Below are 22351 nucleotides of genomic sequence, written 5' to 3' on the forward strand. Positions count from 1 at the left end.
TGGCATGATGTTGACGCGTTGCATTAATCTGAATATATCTCCTTACAAGAGAGAACACAACAAAGCCATTCTTTCTTGAAAAATAAACTTCGCTCTGAAAATATTGCTCTACAAATACAACAACAAAATAGGCCGTAGCTACGATATCGCGCCGCGCAAACAAATAAAATTGTATCTGCTGTGCTATACATATATCGCATACGATACGCGGCATTTTTACGAGTATGCATATATGATGCAGATTCGAATATCTTACATTTTGATGATATTATATACATCACACGTCAGTCGATCAACTAAATGTAATATCTAAAATATTGATTAGACAAAAAAAAAGGAGGACCGATTCCGAGACGCCACGGCAAGGTCGAGGCTGCATAGCGAAGCGAATCAAGGGTGGCAGATTTGCGGGAGGGAGGCGAGGGGTAAGTCGCACGCGATTCGGCGATTTGCACATTCGCACGATCATTCGGACGGAAATAAATTTACCTTTGTCTTGCCCCGCAGGAGTTTGCGCTTTTAAACAGGCATTCGATATATCCGGAGTTGCGTGCGCCTTACGAAGGCAGCGTATTAACCCAGATTTTTCGCATTTTGTGTTTCTCGAAAAAATATGCGAATGGCTATGCTCGCTGAAATGGAAACGGCGAGATTCAATCGGTATGATATATTGTCGGACAATGTATTTATAAAGAAATTTTGGAGTATTCTCAATTTGACAGATCGAAGTTTATGAGAATCAATTAAAAATTTCCTATTTTCCTTGCGATTATAAACGATACTTGTTTCAAAATAAAATTTGTCGCATAATTGCGTAAATGTTATTCAATAAAATAAATATTATATTCTACTGATGATTATATAAATGATTAGAATTAAGTTAATAAATAAACGATTTTTCGTTAGATAATAATGATTGATTGCTATCTATTTGCAAACTATGCGATAAAATTGTATTCTATCAATATGTATATACAAACAAATAAATTATGCTTTAGTAGCCGCTATCTGAAAACAATGGGATATTGATGAAATAAAATTCAGAAAAGTACATATTTATATAAAGTGAATTTCTCAATATTATCAATCAAATTGCCAAATAATTAACCTATAATAGCAAATTAATTTATTGCACTGTCAAAATTTCGTTGTGTTTCGTTGCGCATTTCTCTTTTGTTGTCGATATTTGTAAATATAATTTGTTAATCATTTTTTATATATTTTGCGCACGAATGCATCACATGTCATTGCTCTTCAGAATACGCAAAATCGTTTGTCTTGACTGTACATTAAGGCTGTTATTTTATACGTATGAATGCGCTTCCTGTGACGTAATATGAGAGCGCTCTCTTTCTCTCTCCAAGTGCTGCTTACATTTTATAAACGCATAGGTGTAATAACTGCTTGGAACAACTCTATTACTAATGCAACATTCACACTCCACTAGCGTAATCTTGATTTACTTGACGCTCAATTCTATGCATGTACGTATAATAAACACAATTTTTATACATCTACGCAAAATAAACACAGACATTTCCTGCTGCGTATTGATATTTTTAAATTGCTCAAGTCTACTTTTATGTTTGAAACATACATTGTTATTATTTTCACTTCTTTGTATTCACTCTTCTACCATTAATTACATACAATGTATAATACAGGTTAGTAATTTTTTATTTTGCATATGAATGACTGATTCGCGATTCTAAACGCATCGAAACCACTTTGCCACAGTTTGCCACTGATTCTGCATCATTTCCGTCTTACAAAGAGATTAATCAATAAAGGAAATTTTCTTTTATACTTCGAGGCTAACAAGTCATCTACAATGGCAGTAGGATTAATGGATTAAAGCTGTAACTTATGGAATTGATCAATAATAGTCAAGCATTAAGAGAATACTCGATTATGATCAATTATTGGTCAATTGATTGAGTTACAGCTTTAATGCATTAATCCTACTGCCATTGTAGACGACGCTTAATAAATAGTGAGGCAAGTTTCAGTTTTTAACAAGCTCCATTTTGATACCAACTTTCAAGCATGACTCGTAAGTTAATTGTGAATAGTTAGTTTCTGAGTCTGATAGTAGAGTACACTGTACACGTCTTATAAAAGATAGTGGGGATGATATCATACGAATGATATTTGAATGACGATCTTATATATATGCACTAGCTTATTCGCAACTCTCGAGTGTTAAAGTCGCATTGTTTTAAATTTCATAAAATGACGATTCTACGATTGTCGGTTTTCGCACGGACATTTTTGAATCGGAGCATTGGAGAATATGCTCTTAATGCATCGCCAAAAATTCATTTCGGGAAATTGATCGAACGTCGATGCTATGCGACCGCGATCAAATTAAAAGTGGATTCGCAAAATGTAGTGAGCAGCGGATTGCCTGATGTGAGCGGTTTTGAAAATATTTATTTACATGATTTTATCTGGGAGAAGATCGAGAGATGGTCGAATCGTACTGCTTTGGTACGTGATGCCCACATAAGTGTAATAATATAAAATTGTACAAAATATATGAGAGAAATATTGATATATCTTTTTCAATATGATAGGAAATATATTGACGAGTTTTATTATAAGGAATATATTTTTTAATATAAGTAAATTATAAAAATCTACTGTATACACGGTGGGCCATTTTAATCGATGCACTCGAATATTTCGAAAACAGCACTCTTCAGAAAGAAATGTTTCAAACAAAAATTGTAGGGTGTGAAGGGGGACATAAGATGGTAGCATTGGTTTGACCTTGGAAAGTCATTTGAAGGTCACATAAAAGTCACCTTCAATTTCTTAAATTGAACCCACTATTTTTCATTACATATTCTTGTAGCTTATCTCGAGAGCTTTCCAAAACACTACAGACAAATGTTTTTTCATTAAGTACTTTTTGAGTTATAAGGCTTCAAAGTTTGCAGTACTTCGATATAAAATGCAAAATATCTCGTAAAATATTTAGTTTTCGGTAGTCTTACCCTAATACTTTTATGCACAGGATAATGAGACAAAACTATTGATGCAAAGAAAACGCATGATTGTTTATAACAAAAAGTGCATTGCAAATTACACATTTTTTATCATAAACAATCATACGTTTTCTTTGCACCAATAGTTTTGTCTCATTATCCTGTGCATAAAAGTATTAGGGTAAGACTACCGAAAACTAAATATTTTACGAGATATTTTGCATTTTATATCGAAGTACTGCAAACTTTGAAGCCTTATAACTCAAAAAGTACTTAATGAAAAAACATTTGTCTGTAGTGTTTTGGAAAACTCTCGAGATAAGCTACAAGAATATGTAATGAAAAATAGTGGGTTCAATTTAAGAAATTGAAGGTGACTTTTATGTGACCTTCAAATGACTTTCCAAGGTCAAACCAATGCTACCATCTTATGTCCCCCTTCACACCCTACAATTTTTGTTTGAAACATTTCTTTCTGAAGAGTGCTGTTTTCGAGATATTCGAGTGCATCGATTAAAATGGCCCACCGTGTATATTTTTCTGTCAAATAATGGATATATAATGTTAAAAATTGTAAAGAAAATTTATCGATTATTACAACATTGATTATATAAAATAATGATTTCTCTCTGAAACAAGAAACTATATTTCATTTATACAAATCTATACTCTCTTACTGTTTTCATATAAAAGACAATATTAAAGCTCTATCAAAGAATGATCTAAAATAACAAACAAGATCTGTTAAAAGCTTAAAATTAGAAATGTCTTATATTTAGAAATTCTGATATTGTCATTCATGTATTATGATTATATTATGTTACTGTACATGTATAATTAATGTCCGATTGTAATTTTAGATTTGTTTAGATACTGGTAGATCGTATACGTACAGTCAATTGAGAAAAGCATGCGGCAGACTAGCAACGAGTTTGAGAAAAAGCAAACTCCTGCCAGGGGATACTATCGCCATTATTTTGCCAAATATTCCAGAATTTGCCATCATATTACTAGCGGCAAACGAAGCCGGTTTACGCGTAAGATTAAATTATATTTGAAAACATTTCTATGCGCGCATATGACCCATAGCACATGATAAGAATTTATCTTTTTTTGCCTTATTAAAATGAGGAAGCAAAATGATCACAACTTATCCACCAGAAAATGCGATATTATGTCGTATTTATCGAAAAAAAATTCAATAATATGATTTAGAAAGATGGGCAAAGTCACCTAAACTATTTCTATAATAAATTGTTTTTTTTTTCAATTACATAGTTTTCTCGAGAAAATAACTTTAAATATGAAAAAATATACGTCTATTTCGTTGTATGTATGTATATAAATTCATTAAAAGCAAATGTAGCTTTAGAATTTATTTCTGTATGACACTATACATTTGCTCTATCATTGACTCGTACGATAGAGCACACACATAAATTCATATAATTATCATATAATGTAATTATATTTCTCTAACTTTAAATGGCGATAACATATCGTCTGATCGAGTAATACTTCAAATAGCTATTCTAACTTGAAAATTATTCTCATCAAATCTATGTAAATAGTTCCAGTATTCTTTATTCATTTTCTTGTGTGAAATTATTTTCTTGCTGACTGTAATATCATTTATCGAATAGCTTATACTTTAAAAGTTGATTAGAATAACCTTAAAAAAATTCGAAAAGTACAATTAACATGGTAGAGCATAATAAGATGTCGAAGGGTGTCTCACTTACCAAAAATTTGTACATGTATTGCGAATTATTTTGATTTTTTTAAACTTAATTTATTTAGGTTAAATGAAATTGTGTAGTCGACCAAACTAGCCAGAAATATAATTTATTCAATACGACGTTTCGACCATATGGTTGTGGTCCTTATCAAGTATACAAAATTAGCCGACGTATTGGTAATCAGAGTGTCGGCATAGATAATAATCTTGTACAAAGCACATTAACAAAACTTTATTTCAGTCTTTGACGAGGTCCCACACGGACTCATTGTTCTTAAAATTAAATTTTAAAAAATAAAGTTTTGTTAATGTGACTTGTGCTTTGTACAAGATTATTATCTATGCCGACACTCTGATTACCAATACGTCGGCTAATTTTGTATACTTGATAAGGACCACAATCATATGGTCGAAACGTCGTATTGAATAAATTATATTTCTGGCTAGTTTGGTCGACTACACAATTTCATTTAACCTTTGTAAATTCGACTAGCGATATTAAGCTATTTACTAATTTCTTAATTTATTTATTCATTAAAAAAAATATAAAGCAAAATTACAGAATATAATAATATTATTAAACCACCATTATCATCAATAAACATATTTTTTCTATTTTGCTCTGTAATTAACGCTTGTAAATAACATTTATTTATAAAATTCTATTTGTAGTATAATTTAAAAAAAATTTTTTAAACTATAAAGTTTATATTGTAAAGTGAAATAATATTTTAAGGTCAAAAATAATAAAATTAATTAAATATATTAAGAAAGTTACAGTCTTTTGTTGTATTTATTTACAATGATACGATGATACAAAATACGAACATGTACAACAAGTTTGTATCTATCTTTAGAGCCTGTTTATCTTTATATTATACACAGCTTGTGTACATGTCTATTAAATTTCAGAAAAAATACTAATTATTATTTAACGACTGTTTTTTTTGAAAATCTTGCTAAAAATATAAACTATGACTATAGTTACTGGAAAGAATAACGCAAGCACACAAGCGACAACGCATACATACATTTGTATTACCGTTTATCGAAACATTAAGCATGTACATAATTTAAAAGAAAAAAAATTTTGATTTTCATCTTATTTTATTAAGTTAAAAAAATTATCTTTTTGTAATCATTACCTATTTATCTGAAATATTAAATAATTATAAATTTAAGTTTTAAAGAATTACTCACGCGCTTCTAAAAGATGTTACAAAACATAATTTTTACTTTTTTATGAAGACGTTTTAAACTTATCTTGGTTATTATTTTGTTATAAAATTTGTCAAATGCAAAGTAATTCTAGAAATATGACGCAATGCGTAAGTAATTCTAGAAAAAAATGTACATATATTGCGATAGTGAGACACCTCTTGAATAAAACACTTGAATCTGCTTAAGATAACAAAGAAATATAGTAAAAAAAATTGCAATTAATGCTATTGTGTAACAAATAAAAACTAATGTTACGTTAATTCACAATTTAATAAAGTATTTATTAAAGAATATAATTTAGGAAATTTATTAAAACTTTATATTATATTAAACTTATTATACTTATTATATAAAACGTTTAAAGTATTCATGGTGTTACGCAAACATAACTGAAATTGTTATTTCAATTGTAATTTCTTTAATTTTTCTTTTCTTTTTTTAAGACAACATTAATTAATCCTGCATATACAATGTACGAGATCAAAAAGCAAGTTGAGAATGCGGATGTTCAGGCGATTTTCACATTTCCGGCCAAATACGCTGATATCAAATCGAGTATAGACAACAATTCAAAAATAAAATTACCCATCGTTATCGTAAATGATGGCAGTGGCACCGCTTCGATCGCGGGAACCATCAAATTCGACGATCTCGTGCGCGATGACATCGAGGAATTTTCAGTCAGTCAGAAAACCGACGTCAATTACGAAGATACGGTAATCATGCCTTATTCCAGCGGTACGACTGGTCTACCGAAAAGTATCGAGACAAGCCATAGGTGCGTAAACTCTGATATCATATTAAATATTTTGAATTAAATTGAAAGAAACACATAAATATGTACGAAAACATGCGCGGAACATTGAAAAATGTACCCCTTGTATTATTATGTAAATGCAAACGTATTAATGTTATAGAAATATTGTGGTAAATATTCTTCAAGCCTTGCTTCCGGAAATCTGTCCCGCGGAGGAAACGACTGAATATCACCAAGATATTGTACCAGTGATATTACCAATGTTTCACATTTATGGATTAGTAATTATTTTGTATTGTTATTTACGGTACGTGTTAACATGTATCAATTATATCATGATATTACCATTTATTAAATATAATTATTTGATTTTAACTTTTTCCGATTGCGTTTTCTAAAAATTAATTTCTATTAATTTTTCTTTTGTATTTGATAATAATTGAAAAAAATAAAATTTATTATAATATCATGCAATACAATATATAGGATAGGTGCTAAGTTGGTGTGCATGCCGCAATTTTCCATGAATAAACTCGTAAAACTGCTGGAAGATTATCGATGCACGGTCATGTATACGGTACCACCGATCATACAGATGATGACATATGACAAACGGATAACGTCGCGTCACTTTGCATCTATGAAGTTAATAGTATCAGGAGCTGCACCTATCGGAGAAGAATCTCTCGCCAAGTTTCAAGGTCGCGTCAATCGTGTAAATTTCGTCCAAGGGTAAGAGATCACAGTTATAAAAAAAAATAGGTCTGTACAACAATAATAAGATTTGTAACTTGCATGCAGATACGGTGCGTCAGAATTATCGCCGCTCGCTACGATGAGTTTGGATGCACCATGGACATCGTCCGGTTATTTGGTTTCAAATACACAGTTGAAAATTGTAGGCACGCGACAAGATAATTTCGGCAAAAATTTACCGTTGCATGAATTGGGAGAGATATACATACGAGGTCCGCAAGTAATGAAAGGATATTATAAAAATCCCCAGGCCACGGCGGATACTATGGACGGAGATTGGTACAAGACTGGCGATTCAGGATATTACACCGAACAAGGTAAGTAAGATTTAACCGAAAACATTGAAAACGTAAGATGTGGCATTTACATTTTAAAACTTAACAATTGAATATCGTATGTCGCAGGTCTGTTCGTGCGAGCACGATTGAAGGAGTTGATAAAAGTAAAAGGATTTCAAGTCGCGCCCTCCGAACTAGAAGAAGTAATTCGCAGTAACGACAAAATACAAGACGTCGCCGTCATTGGTGTCCCACACGACAAATACGGCGAAATTCCAAAAGCCTTTGTAGTTCCTAAGCCTGGAGTAAAAATTAATGAAAATGAACTCAAAGAATACGTAGCTGAACGTGTAGTCAAATTTAAGCACTTGGGATATGTACAAGTTTTAGAAAGTATACCAAAAAATGCTTCTGGAAAGATTCTTCGCAGAGAACTTGAAAAGTTGTAGCACACTTTTCAAATGTCGAGTTTTGTACACTCAAATTAATATCAAGGAATTTATCGATAAACGTTTAATAAATGTTTAATAAACGTTTAATAAATAGATTTATATCTCTATTTTATATCTCATTATATATCTATTTACATTAAGATTAATATTAACAAAAAAAATGTTTCTTACAACAAAAAACAATCATTGATTCAAAGATTGAAAGATTCAATTATTTACTTATACGCTAATCAAGTTGAATTTATTCTTTAGATTTGTTTATCCCTCCTTGAGAGGATTCTTCTTTTTCCAAAAGAGTACTTGTAATTCCAACTTTTTTTAACTCTTCGATAAGCTCACCATTTTTGTGCATTTCTAACAGTATGTCACAGCCACCCACAAAGTCACCATTTATATATACCTGAGGTATTGTGGGCCAATTGGAAAAGTCTTTTATACCTAATTAATATGAATATATATTTAAAAGTGATGTCTTTAATAATATTAAAAGAATATTATTATTAGTAATATTAACGGATATAGAGAATAATATTAAAAGAAAACATTTTATTTATGTAAATATATTTATAAAGATTTATAAAAATTGAAAAAATTTTTTATATATTACAAACGATTTTAGAAAAATGTTTTCATAACATTTATATTTTTTATAAAATAAAAAATTGTACATATTTTTCTTTTGAAACATTACTGTGGATATATACTTGATATAATAATAAATAATTATAACAATTTACCTTGTCTAAGAGTTTCATCTTTAAGAACATCGTGAGCATCATAAGTAACACCATGCATTCGCAATATTTGAACCACAGCATTGCTAAATCCACATCTTGGTTCTTCCGGTACGCCTTTCATGAAGACAACTACTTTATTTTTCTACAAAAAACAATTCGCATATAATAGTAAATAGTGCACATAAGTAATATTATATTTATTGATATTTATCGAAAATAGAAAGTCCTTTCTTTACAAGCTTGTATAATGTATTTTTTTTTGCTATAAATTTAAAGTATAAAAAAATTTTATACAGAAATATAGGCTGACCTAGTGAAATGCATATAATTCTTCTTGTATGAAATACCATACATTTCAAGTCAGAAATATCTTACATAATGAAAAAAAAATCCCAAATCGTATCAATCATATTTACTTTAACAAGATTGCCTATTTCATCGAGCTTTGTGCTAAAATTTCTGACGATGAAGGAACATCTCGCTCCAAAACGAAACATATTTAATTTATGTCGCTAGAAAAAACGCACTTTACCGATTAACTTAAATTTTTCGTTTAGACAGCCTAAAGAGGTTATGTAGCCTATCTCGTATTTACACGCGATTCTAAACCGATGGTCGTGGCGCCATCGTGCGTTATAATCGTCAAATTCGTATCCAGAGTGTATAAATTCCGTTATTCGAGAATCTCGACAACTTATGGGACAGAAATAATTTATGAGATCTATAACATATCGTCCCAAAAAAATATGTAAACAATTTACGAAAAAATGCTGAGAGAGATTACTATTACAAATGAATTACTCACCAACAGCTTTTCTGCTGCCGACTTAGAAAAACACTCACACTCGCGAACACGATTGCAAAAAATGACTACATCGACACAAATTACGACGCACGTATTCGCTAACACGCGATAACACGATGGATTAGATTTTCGTTGTAAGTACGACACTCGCGAAACACAAACGCACCGCGACTCACATTCAGCCGACGAATAATCGGGAGCAAAACTAATACGCGTCAAGTCATTACCGAGGATGCTCGTCGACTGCAAAGATATGTAAAATGTACAATTCGCGCGCGTTCGAATCAGCCAATCACGGTCGAGCATTGCTTTACAATTACGCGCGTCGGCCAATCAAGATCGAGCATTTTTTTTACGATTACTGCGTCACACTCGACCAATCACAGCGCATGTTTTATAATTTTGAGATATTCAAACTTTGCAAGTTCAGTAAATTACGTGCTTTAACCGTCCTCGGATTCGCGAAAGTATCGGTAGTTTGAATTAAGTGAATTTGGCGAGCGATTCGGTACCTCCCTCGGATTAGATAGTGTTATTTGTGATACAAATCGAGAAAACACAGTAGGTGTTAAATTCCAAGCGACGATGACCGATCCTTGCTTCAAAATGTATCGTAAATTCGATGCATAACGCGAGCGCCGAAAGTATGTCGGAGATATCGTATCGAGTGATTAGTGTTTTTTTGTCGGTTTACAGTGAAATAGATCCACAAGTGTCTATAATCGAGCGGTGTTGGTGAAAAGAAAATTTATTTTGTGATAATATAGCTGATATTCCAGCTAAGTGCGTGTAATAAATCAAGAAAGTGCGGGAAGTGTTGATTACGGCGTATCGCCTTAATCAAAAGAAATGTCAGAAAAGAATGTCAGGAGCATTTTTTGGATCGATTCGCAATCAATTGGACCTCTAAGGATCTGGAATAACGAAGTAGCTGGCGAAAAAGCAACGATAATCCTTCTCCCTCCCTCCGCCTCTTCGTTTCTCGATCCACAGATCGGTGAGTTTATTTATGCATTCGTTTATTTATTACATTCTCCTTATCAATTATTTTGTTTTATCCGCTTGCGAGGATTTAATCACGTTTTCCCTATCGCTCTCGATATTTTACGAAAGAATTTAATTAAATTCTTTGTCTCGTATTTCGTAGAAAAAGTAACGCAGAAAAAGTATACCGGCTGAACTCGTGAAAAATGAGAAAGTAGTGCGACAGTCGGTAATCGTTGAGTTATCTTCCGGTATCGTCAGCCGGTTACTCGGAACAAGTGTCAGATGTCACTGACATGCGGTCTGCGACCGCGACTCGTGCACGATTCCCACACGCGCATGTATTCGTAGACGCACTTTGCGGCGAATGCCGTCGATATATTTCAGTGCGGCAAGTATCGCGGAACTACAAGAGAGATTACACTACGAGGAATAGACGGATAGAGTACTCTTCGTTTACTCGCTACAAGTCGTTTACTCGGGCAAGATGGCGTGTGCGCGAAAAGCCAAGTTCCGTCGAAGCGTTCGTTTCTCTCCGAATTTGACCTCCATCGATGACCTAGGTACTTACGTTCGCGAATAAACGCATCGTTGCGGAGATACGATTGCGTACATGAATCGGAATTACGTCACAAGAGACGAGATGACGTCTTCTTAGAGATATTAAAATTAACCACTCACAAAATATGCTATATATATGTGTTTCAATGAATATATTACTTCTCTCAATGAATATTTATGTTATTATGAAACGAGATGGCGTTTCCTTGGAGAATAAAAATTAATCGTTTAAAAGAAAAAAAAATGTATATATTAGAGAGAAAAATAATATAAATATTCTAAATTGCTCGAAATGATTGAAAAATTTCTTTATCATTTTCTTCGATGAGAGAGCATCCACGGTGAATCTCCAAGTAATTCGATATTGAGTCAATACCAGTTCAGTCTATCAGTTAGGAAACACATATTAGTTCCATCAAATTAACGGGAAATGTTTCCTCTCCTCTCCCGTTTCTCGCGACCTTCCATGCTTCTCGTGACGTTGCGTGAATATACAATCTACGAGCTCGGAGAGAAAGAGAGAATATTTTATCTTATCTATATCTTTATATTTAACGGCGTTAGCCATTAGAAACGCGATAAGAATTAAAGATCTAACCTATATCTCTTGGCAAAATATTTATTTTCCTCTCTTGAGAGCAGGCAGAAATATGTGACAGTTTACTATGCAAAGATGTTTATCTATTTTTTTATCGAAGATATAAATCTCGTCGTTTATCTAAACGAATTTTGTCTCGAGAAAATAGATTCTTAAATATACAAGAGATTTAAAAGTTATCGAAATACTTAACGAAAGTTAAACACAAATAAAGGGACGACAAAACGCCCTTTTCCCAGATATACTAAACACTGTGAAACGAATCGATAAAATTTACGATAAAAATGATTAAACAAATGATACGTCGTTTGTATATACACATTTAATAGAAAGGCAGCGTCGGATCGATTCGACGTCGGTAACGTCCACGAGATATACCAACTTGGGCTTTATGGAATACATTTCGGCTCGTAAAATTTCGGTCACCGACTGATTTTGGGCGCATAGCAGGCTGTTCGGCATCATAAAATGCCGTGATACGTCGTAAAACGCTTTGCTCCGCCGACTGTTGCGGCGTGGCACGTGCTGCCATTCGCTTATGACGTCACATCGGAAAAGCCTGCAACAGTTACTAGATGTTAATCCTTGTTTATTCTCGCTACGTTATTTAACGCCGATCGTTATTTAGTACCGTACGCAAGAGTCGCAATAGATTATTAACATTAATAGTTAAGTCGGAATTAATTCTTTTCAATAATCGATTTTTTTGATTCGCAAATATATACGTCGCGTCATCCCGACAGATTAAGCCGATATCGAGCCGCGTGGTATGCGATACGATGCGTGGCAAGTGACGTCACGTCGGAAACGTCGGAGCACCTCGATGACGTTATCGAGATGCATACCTCGGACGCGTTCATCGGTTGCGCGTGTGCGGCGATGACGCAATATTGAAAAATTACTAATCTGGGAAAACTCGCGTGGGCGCCGCTCGCGCCACGTGTTCGCCTCGTAATTCGTGACGTCACGGGGTAAAATCATGGTCACCATGGCGACTCTCGGGCGGTCTCTCCTCGTCCCTACGGATCTCGCCCACGAGATTTAAACTTCCGTTGCCGGTCGTCACGCCCTGTTTGACGGGCAAAGGTGGATAGAGGTAGATGTGTTGCGGTAGGTCCGGGATAAAAGTCCGAAAATAGCAACAGGTACACGGTACAAAATGAAAAACATAGCGAATGCGCAAGATGATTTTTTTTTTATTTAAAAAAAATACGACAACATAGCCGCCCAATAATTGATTTGAGCGAGACTCGAAGATCTCGAAGAGACGTACGATATTTCAGGCAACACACGCGCAATATCGTTCATAATATGTTATAATTTTATGCAAGTAATATGTGCTTCTTTACACACTTTCTATTAATTATGAATTTATTAATTATTTTATAAATAAATTTTTCAACATAAAGTTTAAACACAAAATATGCGCAAAATTAAACACGTTATGTGAAAATTAATTGAATACTAAATTTATATTAATAGTTAATTTATTGATACTCGATAATTTAACGGATAATATTTATACGATATTTTTTTTCTTTTATATAATATTGATTTGTGAAACATGTTAAAATTAAAGAAATGGAAGAAATTTTACTCTTAAAATTATGTTGCAGCAGATTATTTGATCGATAAATTTTAATTCGCATAATTACCGCACATGTAGCTTCTTGGTCTTGGCTTCTTGGTTTCTATCCTAATTTAACGCAGGATGCTTGGAAAAAGTCGACTGGGGAAACTACTATTAGGTCTATTAAGTGAGAAAGGCCCGAAGAGAACTTGCGAAGGCCAACGATTTTAAAGGGAGAATAAAGGGACGAGAAGCGGAAAGGAATATTACCGACATTATGATGTTGAAGCGACAATTGTTGCGATAGTTTACGGTAAACGCTTTAATGCGACTACCGTGACGTGGAGTATTATATTGTCACAATGTCGTGCTCCGCATTTCTAAGGTAAAGTTATGCTTTTACATCCGTGAGACAGCAAGGGAAACAAAGTCGAGGCGCTCTCTCTTTCTTATATTTCTCAAATCCAAGATATAAATCGCACTAAAATGGAATGATTGTCTTTTAACGTGTAAAAGATGATGTAAAAAATCAAGAAAAGTAAATGGGAAGAAGACGCGTATTTGTTATTTTGGGCTTACATCTGTTTATCAAGTCGTATGTATTTCGCAAGGCAAAATTTAAATAAAAATTTAAAAAGATTACACGATGTATGGTGACTTTAACGGAACTTTGAGGAACTACAGTTCTTCTTCTTCTTCTTCTTCTTCTTCTTTTTCGATAACCCATTTACCGGTTATCGCAGTCCGCGTGATCCTTTTCTAATTCGTTATTTCCTTTACAATCGGAATTAGGTATTCTCCGCGAGCGATGTAGACTCGTCCGACAAGTTTCGCTAGTATATCCAAGTGTACAGGTATATCTTGTATCGGTTCGGATCCGGTATTCGCGCGCAAAGTGATAATTTCAGAAGTGGAACGAAACGGATTCTCAAGTCGCGAGAAGACATCTTAATCGGAATGAAATACATATCGTCAATAAATAAAGACTCCCGATGTTTCGCAATATATACGGTATCGAAATGTCAAAGATAACTAATTGAAAATTTCAATTAGTAATTTTATTGCATTTTAAAGTGAAAAGAAAAACAAATATGCAATAAAATTGCATTAGACAAATTTAATATATTTTGACGAATTATTGATCATTAATCAATTGGAATCACTGCTAGATTAGCCTCTGACATGTGCAGAGTAGAGAAAATCAAGAAACATTTTCGAATATACGGTAGCTCATTGCGATGTAACGAACGAATTTTACCGTTACACGACGCACACACGCGCGGCAGGTAAAGCCTTTGTGTTATCGCGCTCGGGATAATCAAGTTTGCGTAACATTTGTTACTTCTCTTTTGTGCACCCAAACGCTGCAAATAGCAAGTCGAGTGGCAAAAAATAATCCAGAAAGATACGATGCAGGCGATACTTATGCAAAATGTACGTAAATGTTGCTTCGAAATGATGTTGAAGCTCTTTTTCCTATATGACAAAGGTAGTTCTGGACGAAGAATTTAACATTAAAAAAATTGTTGTTAATTGCATACACACATTATAATAATCAAGGCTTTAAATTGTCACTCGTTTCTTTCGGAGTTTTTATTATGATTATTACTTTTGAAGAATATATATTGAATTTTTTCGAGCTCTTACAAACTCGTTACAAATTTAAAAACCCTTGATTAATTATACATTGTAATAACCACCTAATCAAAGATTTAAATTAATATTTGTCCTTTTTGGAGTGTTTATTATTATTATTATTATTATTTGAAAAACACATTTGAGTTTTTTCAAGTCGTTACAAATTCGTTACAAATTTAACATTTAAAAACTCTATTAATTACACATAATTATTGTAATGACACGAGCTTCCATTAACACCCTCGTTCTTTTCAATTATCACCATCATAATTTTTTAAACATATTTATTACTGATTATGAACATTATTATTATCGTTTTTAAAAACGTGTAATTTTTCGAAGGTCTTGCAAATTCGTGGCCGTATATCGGGGGACCTCGCGGGGCCCGAGCGCGCCTCGATGAATTCATCGGCACATCATCGTGCGTCACGTCGCGTGGCGCGCCACCGTCACATGTACATACGTCCGGTGACGTCACGCAAAATAATACCGGCAAACGAAAGGAGAAGCGTGCACGTCGCACGCTCGTGCAGCATCACGGTCGTCGCGCCGCCGCCTCCCCCGTCCCAGCCGGTCTCTCCCCCGTCGACCTTTCCATCGTCGTGCGTTCCCTTCGTCGACACCATCGCCGAGCGAGTCTGCCCAGCATTTACGGAGTTGGCGAGGAGTTGGTGATTTTACACGAGTACGGCGCGCGATACTCGAATAACCGTGTGCAACGAACACACGGCAGCGTGCACACCGCAATCGATACCACTCGATATCTACGTATCCTCTGTCGTTGTATCCCGCGGCTAATCGAATGATATCGACGCGGTAACGGGATTCCAACGTAATTTGGATCTCGTCCAGCGTATGGAATGTTAATATACCGTACAGGCCGCCAAGATCTGGTCATCGAATACGTCTAAGCGATTTTTAAAAATTGTTTAAAAATAAATAAACAAAATTAATGTACCCTCCCGTTTCACGCGCACGTGTTGGATCGAGAGAGCCAAAGTCGTAAGCTTTAAAGCGTCTCGTTATCAGCTCTAGTCGATATTCACGAACGAACGACCCTGGCACGACCGATTACGGTCTATTACTCTCACCTTAACATACGAGATAACGCGACCTCATCGTTCTTGCTTTACTTAAAAAAACAATCGTTCGCGAGGAGAAACGACCGCTTAATCTTCAAGGGAATCCGATAAGAACGATGACGGTCGTATTTTTTCTCGAAATATTTAACATCAAGGATCGCCGTAAAATCTATCGGTTTCTATCGCGAATGTATTCTCGAATGTCCCGATACCGAAGATATTTTACTCGGGTTAATGAAATTTCGAAGTAGACGCGCGCGTGTCGGGAATGCGGACTTGTACGGGTCGATTCGTTGCTGAAAATCGCGCGGTGAAAATAGCGCGAGTATGATTCCGATCCTGGAATAATGCGGCGAAACGAGCTTTATTTACGAACGATAGTAAAATGATTTTGGCAGCCACAGGCGGGAGAGACGAAGGGGAGCGCGATAGTTTAGTCGGCCTGCGTCTCGATTATGTATGCCGGGGCATCGTGGGTGGGGAAGGTTGTCGGCACTGCCGAGCATCTGGAATGGAGTGCGCGCGCTTCGCGCGAGGGGGAGGGGGGGGGGACAGGAAAGAGGTTGCGCAGCTGGAAAGACAAAGACGGAAATGTAACGAGAGGGGGGAAAGAGAGAAAGGGAGATGGACGGAGATGGAGACGGAGGGAAACCTTACCGCTGATTCTCGAGGCTAATCGAAGCGGAGAGAAGGACAGACTCGACCCTGTGTATTATTCGAGGCTGGAAACGCGCAAATGGCCATACGAGGCCGAGGGGGAAGGAAGGGGAGGAAAAAAAATTCATATCGGAGAATCATTTCTGTGTTTACGAAGACGCGAACGCGCTTTCTCATGGTATATCGTATTACGTGCGGATCGTCGCGTCGAGAAGCCGCTCGTTGTACTAGATTTCGCCCACCGTCATCGTTCTCGGGCCCGTTCGAGGATTTAATCGCCGACGATGGATAATATCATACGCGCGCGCGCGGGGTCATTTACCTCGTAAACCGAATTGATAGCGAACAAATCCATTAATCACGCTTCTCTCCTCGTTCGATCGTTATCCGGATACCCTGGAATACTCGGATATCTATCTACCTACTTAGTTAACGATCGTGATCGACGCGTGCCCGCGTATCGGTCGAAAGTTTGCGCCGCGTATGCGAAAGAAGCGCGCGCAAGCAGAACCGGAATCCCGTGAGCGAAACAGAGAGAGACGGGAGAGAGAAACAGGTGGCGGGGCGAGAGAGAGAGAGAGAGCGCGGCGAGAGCGGAAGGGAGAGAGTGCCACGCGACGACGGAACGGACGAAGAGAGACGGAAGCGACCGAGCCGGTCGACGATGACGACGACGGCGGGGAAAGGGACTCGGCTCGCGGAGGAGCGAGGAGGCCGAGGGACGTGAGGACAAATGACGACGCGCGCGAGCCGGCAGGGCCGGAGCACGCGACACGCGTTCCGGGAGTCGGGAGTCGCTCGCGCTACTCGCGAGCTTCCTCGGGAAGGTCGCCGCGCGTCCGTCTCTCCTCCTCCCGTCTCACCTTTCTCCCGAGAGACCCGGCTCGCGCCTCGCTTCGACGATATGTACGAACGGGCTGCGTCGAACGTCGTTTCGCGACGAGACCGGGAAAGCTGCGCCAAACTGAGACTTTATCCCGAACACGCGTATGTTGTCGGCATCGTCTCGTTTGTCAGATTACGCGGCGGAGGATTACTTTGCGCGCACCGATATCGATATCTACCAAGGAGAATGTTCAATGACGTTCCGCGCGACATTCGGCCTCGCGCGTATCATGTCCTTCTGTCTCCAAGCCGTGGGACGACGCGACGTAGGACGTTTTATAAATACGCAGTAGAGATTTTTGCCGCGATATATCGTATTTGACAGTACTTTGAGCGGGCGTATCAAAGCTCGATAAGCAAACAAGTTGTATCGATAAATTTTAATTCGATTAAATCACGAATGTAACGTAACGTTATTCATTTTTTTTTTTTCGTTTATATTTTTACAAAACGCGCGTTAGTTTTTCGAATCCACCACTAATCGACAAATGTCGCGATACATTTATCAAAAAACAATTTGTGGATAAACCTTTCATCGTCGTACCCTGCTGGTTTCTCCGATGTCTTAAATACATGCTCGCTAATGCGAAGAGAAAGAGAGAGAGAGAGAGAGAGAGAGAGAGAATTTACGGAGCAGATGGGGATCCTCTCGCAGCTGTAGTTTGTTCGCTGCCTTTCCCGCTCCGCGACCAATCTCTTGCTCGCTTCGCTCCCTTTGCACCACCCTCGCCGCGCTTTTAGGGACAGCCCCGGCCCTCGCTCACTTTGTAACACGGGTGAACCCCGAGGACTACTGATAAATGAAGTTACGCGTTTTCGGGCTTAAACCGCGCGCTACGCAACTTTTGAATAAAACACGGATACGAGAATATATGCGGCGCGTAAAACGCTGTATGAAAACAAACGCGCGCGGCGAATGGGGTAACAAAAATACCGCGCCAATCAATGCGATACGTGGAGGTTCTTTTTTTTTCCGCCCACGATTTCGGATTCATGATTTTATTAACCTGCGAATACTCTGGCGTTCGATGGCAACGTTTAATTATTTAGAAAGACGCTACTTTCTTACGCTCGCGTTTCGTACTTTCTACGTGTATGTAGGTTGCGATCGCGGATGCTCGTCTACGTCGAGAATGCAAAATTTCACTAATAGAGCTAAACATTGTGGAAAGTTACAACCTTAATATGTTTTATTTTACGCTTACGATCGCGCGATGAAACGATGAGCGATAAAATTTGTTGACAAATAATCGGCAATCTTCGTGTATTTAAATTTAGATGTTATTAATTGTATCGTTAATAACGTGACAATTTTTTAATCAAACCTCTGAAAATTATAGCACTCTTGTTTTATATCGTTTCTCTCACAGAAGATGAGATATATACATATAATATATGATGTTTACAAAATGACGCGTCACAAAATATTTAATTATTGGCTCTTTAAAGTACCGAGTCTTCAATTATGAGGGAAAAACCGCAATAAAAATATACATTTTATTTATTAAACATATTTTATGTGTGCTACATGCTAGTTTTGAGGACCGATTTATAATACATTCGTTTATCTCGTCTCATCATTCATCTAACTCGTCCGTATCCGTGGAAAGAAATGCTTTTTTACAGTGTACCGTCCCTTGTAGTCTCGACAAAAGGTGATCCTCCGCATAAGGTGGCCGTGTAATAAGCTCTCGCGTTTACTGCTTGTCGGTTTTACGTTCGAACCGTGCGACCAGGACGAAAAGGGGATCCGGCGCGAGGAAGGAGCGAGGAAGCACGGAGATAAAAGGAGAAAAGTCGCGGGTGCGCCTTCTTACATTCGAGGAGAAGAAAGATGGTGCGAAATACAATGGAAGAGAGGATTCACGGATACTCCTCGCCGAGTTCTCTCTACATTAACAGCCGTGGACCACGCTGGAGGTTTGAGAAACTAGTAGAACGAAGAGGAGACCGGGAACGACAAAGGGGACGAAGGGGGAGGAAACGGTAGGAGGTGTACGTTGCCACGAGTGAGACGCACTTCGTCCACCAAAGTGGTTATACGGACGGTGGAGAGAGGCGAGAGCACGCGTCGAGGAAGAAGGGTAGAAGCGAGCGCGCAGGGGGCACGAAGGGATGGGCGACGGGGGTTAGAGCGGGTCAGACGTTCTATCGTTGCTCCGAGCAAGATGGGTGGACGGGCGGTCGAGGGATGCGGGGGTGATGGCGCGAGCGAGAAGCGCTGCCGCGCGGGGGAGAGAGGGACGCCCGGCATCGGTAGAGCAGGTGGCGCGGGGTAGGAGGATCGTGGGTGGCAGCTGAGTACGGAGTGATAGGGGAAATCAGTCGCGGTTCGAGTACCGCCGCGAATGCACGTAAGCGACGTTTGTCGTCGCGTTACCCGTCTTTTTCTCTCTCTCTCTCTCTCTCTCTCTCTCTCTCTCTCTCTCTCTCTCTCTCTCTCTCTTTCTCTCTCTCTTTCTTTCTGTCTCTCCCACGACCATTCTCCGTCACTCGAGTCTCGCGGATGTCGCGCCTCTCTTTCTCTTCCCCCTTCCTTTTATTCTCTCCTCGGCCCTTGCTCTCTTTCTCTCCGTCCTTCTTCCTGGCTGTTCTCTCTGTTTTTTGAACATATGTAAACGCACTTATGGGCGTCTTTCCCGAGCTGCTCTGGATAGCGTCGATGAGCAAACGCGTCGTAAGCGCGTAAACGGAAGCGAGCGAGTTTTCCAAAGATCTCGACGCTAGTTGACCTTTTCTACGACAAGTCGACTCGAGAAAAAGTATAAAGATAAATGCCGGCGCATAGCACGGGGTGGGGAACCAGCTGAGAAGCGATAAGAAAAACTCTAGTATAAACAGACGAGGAGAATCGAGAAAGAAAGAGAGACAGAGACGGTAAACGAGAGGGGAAAATACGCGATCGAGTAGCGACTCGACTCTCTCGCGCCAAAAAAGATTCACTCTCGCCTGGTTTTAACCTCTCTCGTAAGGGAAAGTCACCTCTGGTCGCGTTATCGGTTCTCCTCGAGATTTTTCCTCCACCGATCTTGGGCGTCCCGCGCGACGATCGACGAGTTCGACGACTCGACGCGACCGGATAAGTATCGGATAAGTGAGCAGAGACAAGAAAAAAAAGGTGCGAGGAGAAGCGAGTGGACAGGGGACGCCGGGTGAAGCTCAACGGAACGACGGTATCGGCGAGCCGGAACAGCGAGGAGAGGAGAGGCGAGGAGAGCGAAGAAGGAGGCCAGCGGGATGCTCGACTTGGAACAACAGGCCAATCAGGCACCGGCGCTGGCCTCGCACGACGACGACTGGCACCTGCTCGAGGGTGAGCGCACGACCTTCGCAATTTTCCTTCTCCCTTTCGCGCGCCTTCTTTCGAAGGCGCGCGGGAGGCCCTGGCAGGGCGATGCCACGCCGCTCGAAATTCAAATCCGACAGGGAGGGGTGGGGTGGAACCCTCGGAGCGGTATTTGGAGGCCCTTACTTTCGAGCGACAAGTTCGAAGAAACCGCGCCGCCATCGATCCGCACGACACTGAAAGCGGCGAGAAATTGTATTTATATTTAATTGTATTAATATTAATATAGATTTTATTAATATTAATATTAATTAACGAGATATTAAGATACAAGTTGAATTTTGTTATCTTTATCAATTTTTATAATTTATGAAATTAATTAAATTTTATTGTCTTTATTAATTTCGCGTATCGCGTGAAATAACGAGTTAAAGAATTATTTATTATATCGGCATTATTATTCCAAGTCCTTGATATCGTCGATGTAATTGTGTAACGAGAGCGTGATTACATTCGTTTTACCTTTTAAATAAGATGCGTGTTTGCGTTATGTATTTGATAAGGAAGCGATTGGACGAATGAAATTTATTATCGCGATGTTTATTAATTGACGCGCGGTGGACGTGCGCGATGGACACGGTCGATGACGTTGAGAAGAGTAGGTCAAAATTCGCGCTCACGAGAATCGCACGTTATTCCCGGGGCGATGTCATCGACGCGCGACGAAAAACTGATTTATTGCAGTCGAGATAGTTGCGTATTAATGATGTCGAAAACAAGATGTATGACGCGGGTTTAATAGACTCGCTCGGCGAAACGATTTCTAACGACGTCGTCGTCGAGGACGTCCCTCGCATATTTTTCCCCGAGAAAACTTGTATTATCGAACGTCCTTTCAACCGCGATATTCCTCGCTACGATTTTCGCTAGCGAAATCAATCCGGGTTAAAATATTTTTGCGAGAAGCGAAAATCTTGTTGAAGATACCTCGAGAATAATCGAAGCATCTTACGTTCCATCGCTAACGATATCCTCCGCCCGTCACGCTGTTGATATAACTTATTGTTAGTCGAACCAAAAGGTACTTAACTCCTCGGGGACCCTTCGTTGAGCTAGATTTAAACTCACTCTCCGGTCGACCGAGTTACACACGATACATATACGGCATGGGCGCAGCTGCGATCTCGCCTCGTGCCTGCGCTCCGGAGTTCGTCTTTTCTTTTCAGAGTGCATCCGCATCTGGAACGCGTGCGTGCACAGCCGCCGTGATTCCTCCCTCTGCCCCTTTCGCGAATACCATCGCGATGGTCAAACGAGTGCTGTTTTGGACCTTAATCGGCGTGACGCGTCGTATTC

At 38.2% G+C, this 22351-nt stretch overlaps 3 protein-coding genes across 4 annotated transcripts in view; 2 read left to right on the top strand and 1 right to left on the bottom strand.

The window, feature by feature from the left end:
• The first annotated feature begins 2232 nt into the window (after window positions 1-2232).
• On the top strand, window positions 2233-8276 carry LOC105256579 (4-coumarate--CoA ligase 1). Its single transcript, XM_011266631.3, has 7 exons — window positions 2233-2490; window positions 3851-4027; window positions 6393-6727; window positions 6867-7013; window positions 7193-7438; window positions 7508-7779; window positions 7867-8276. Exons 1-7 carry the CDS (start codon window positions 2233-2235, stop codon window positions 8187-8189), a joined length of 1758 nt encoding a protein of 585 aa, XP_011264933.1. The 3' UTR covers window positions 8190-8276.
• Window positions 8277-8327: 51 nt separating this feature from the next.
• Window positions 8328-9543, bottom strand: LOC105256580 (glutaredoxin-related protein 5, mitochondrial). Its single transcript, XM_011266632.2, has 3 exons — window positions 9346-9543; window positions 8930-9071; window positions 8328-8630 (listed from the first exon to the last, which is right to left on the bottom strand). Exons 1-3 carry the CDS (start codon window positions 9424-9426, stop codon window positions 8434-8436), a joined length of 420 nt encoding a protein of 139 aa, XP_011264934.1. The 5' UTR covers window positions 9427-9543; the 3' UTR covers window positions 8328-8433.
• Window positions 9544-10180: 637 nt separating this feature from the next.
• LOC105256581 overlaps window positions 10181-22351 on the top strand; it is a 114316-nt gene continuing 102145 nt past the window's right edge. Inside the window, exon 1 of one of the 2 annotated variants that reach the window (XM_011266633.3) lies at window positions 10181-10731. In XM_011266633.3, the coding sequence (XP_011264935.1) occupies window positions 10584-10731 (148 nt within the window). In that variant the 5' untranslated portion in view covers window positions 10181-10583. Of the gene's footprint in view, window positions 10732-20783; window positions 21023-22351 lie in introns of those variants that run through there. The other variant, XM_011266634.3, reaches the window with a different exon arrangement.

This window comes from Camponotus floridanus, unplaced genomic scaffold, assembly GCF_003227725.1.
Source record: "Camponotus floridanus strain SB8 unplaced genomic scaffold, Cflo_v7.5 scaffold24, whole genome shotgun sequence".
NCBI lineage: Eukaryota > Metazoa > Arthropoda > Insecta > Hymenoptera > Formicidae > Camponotus > Camponotus floridanus.

Bases quoted from the DNA above. Each gene is read 5' to 3' on its own strand.
- LOC105256580 (XM_011266632.2), bottom strand. From the start codon at position 9,426: ATGTTTCGTTTTGGAGCGAGATGTTCCTTCATCGTCAGAAATTTTAGC. The intron at 9,072-9,345 runs GTAAATATGATT...TGTTTTTTGTAG, and splicing joins AAATAGGCAATCTTGTTAAA to AAAAATAAAGTAGTTGTCTT. The intron at 8,631-8,929 runs GTAAATTGTTAT...CATATTAATTAG, and splicing joins AGATGAAACTCTTAGACAAG to GTATAAAAGACTTTTCCAAT.
- LOC105256579 (XM_011266631.3), top strand. From the start codon at position 2,233: ATGACGATTCTACGATTGTCGGTTTTCGCACGGACATTTTTGAATCGG. The intron at 2,491-3,850 runs GTACGTGATGCC...TTGTAATTTTAG, and splicing joins GGTCGAATCGTACTGCTTTG to ATTTGTTTAGATACTGGTAG. The intron at 7,439-7,507 runs GTAAGAGATCAC...ACTTGCATGCAG, and splicing joins CGTGTAAATTTCGTCCAAGG to ATACGGTGCGTCAGAATTAT.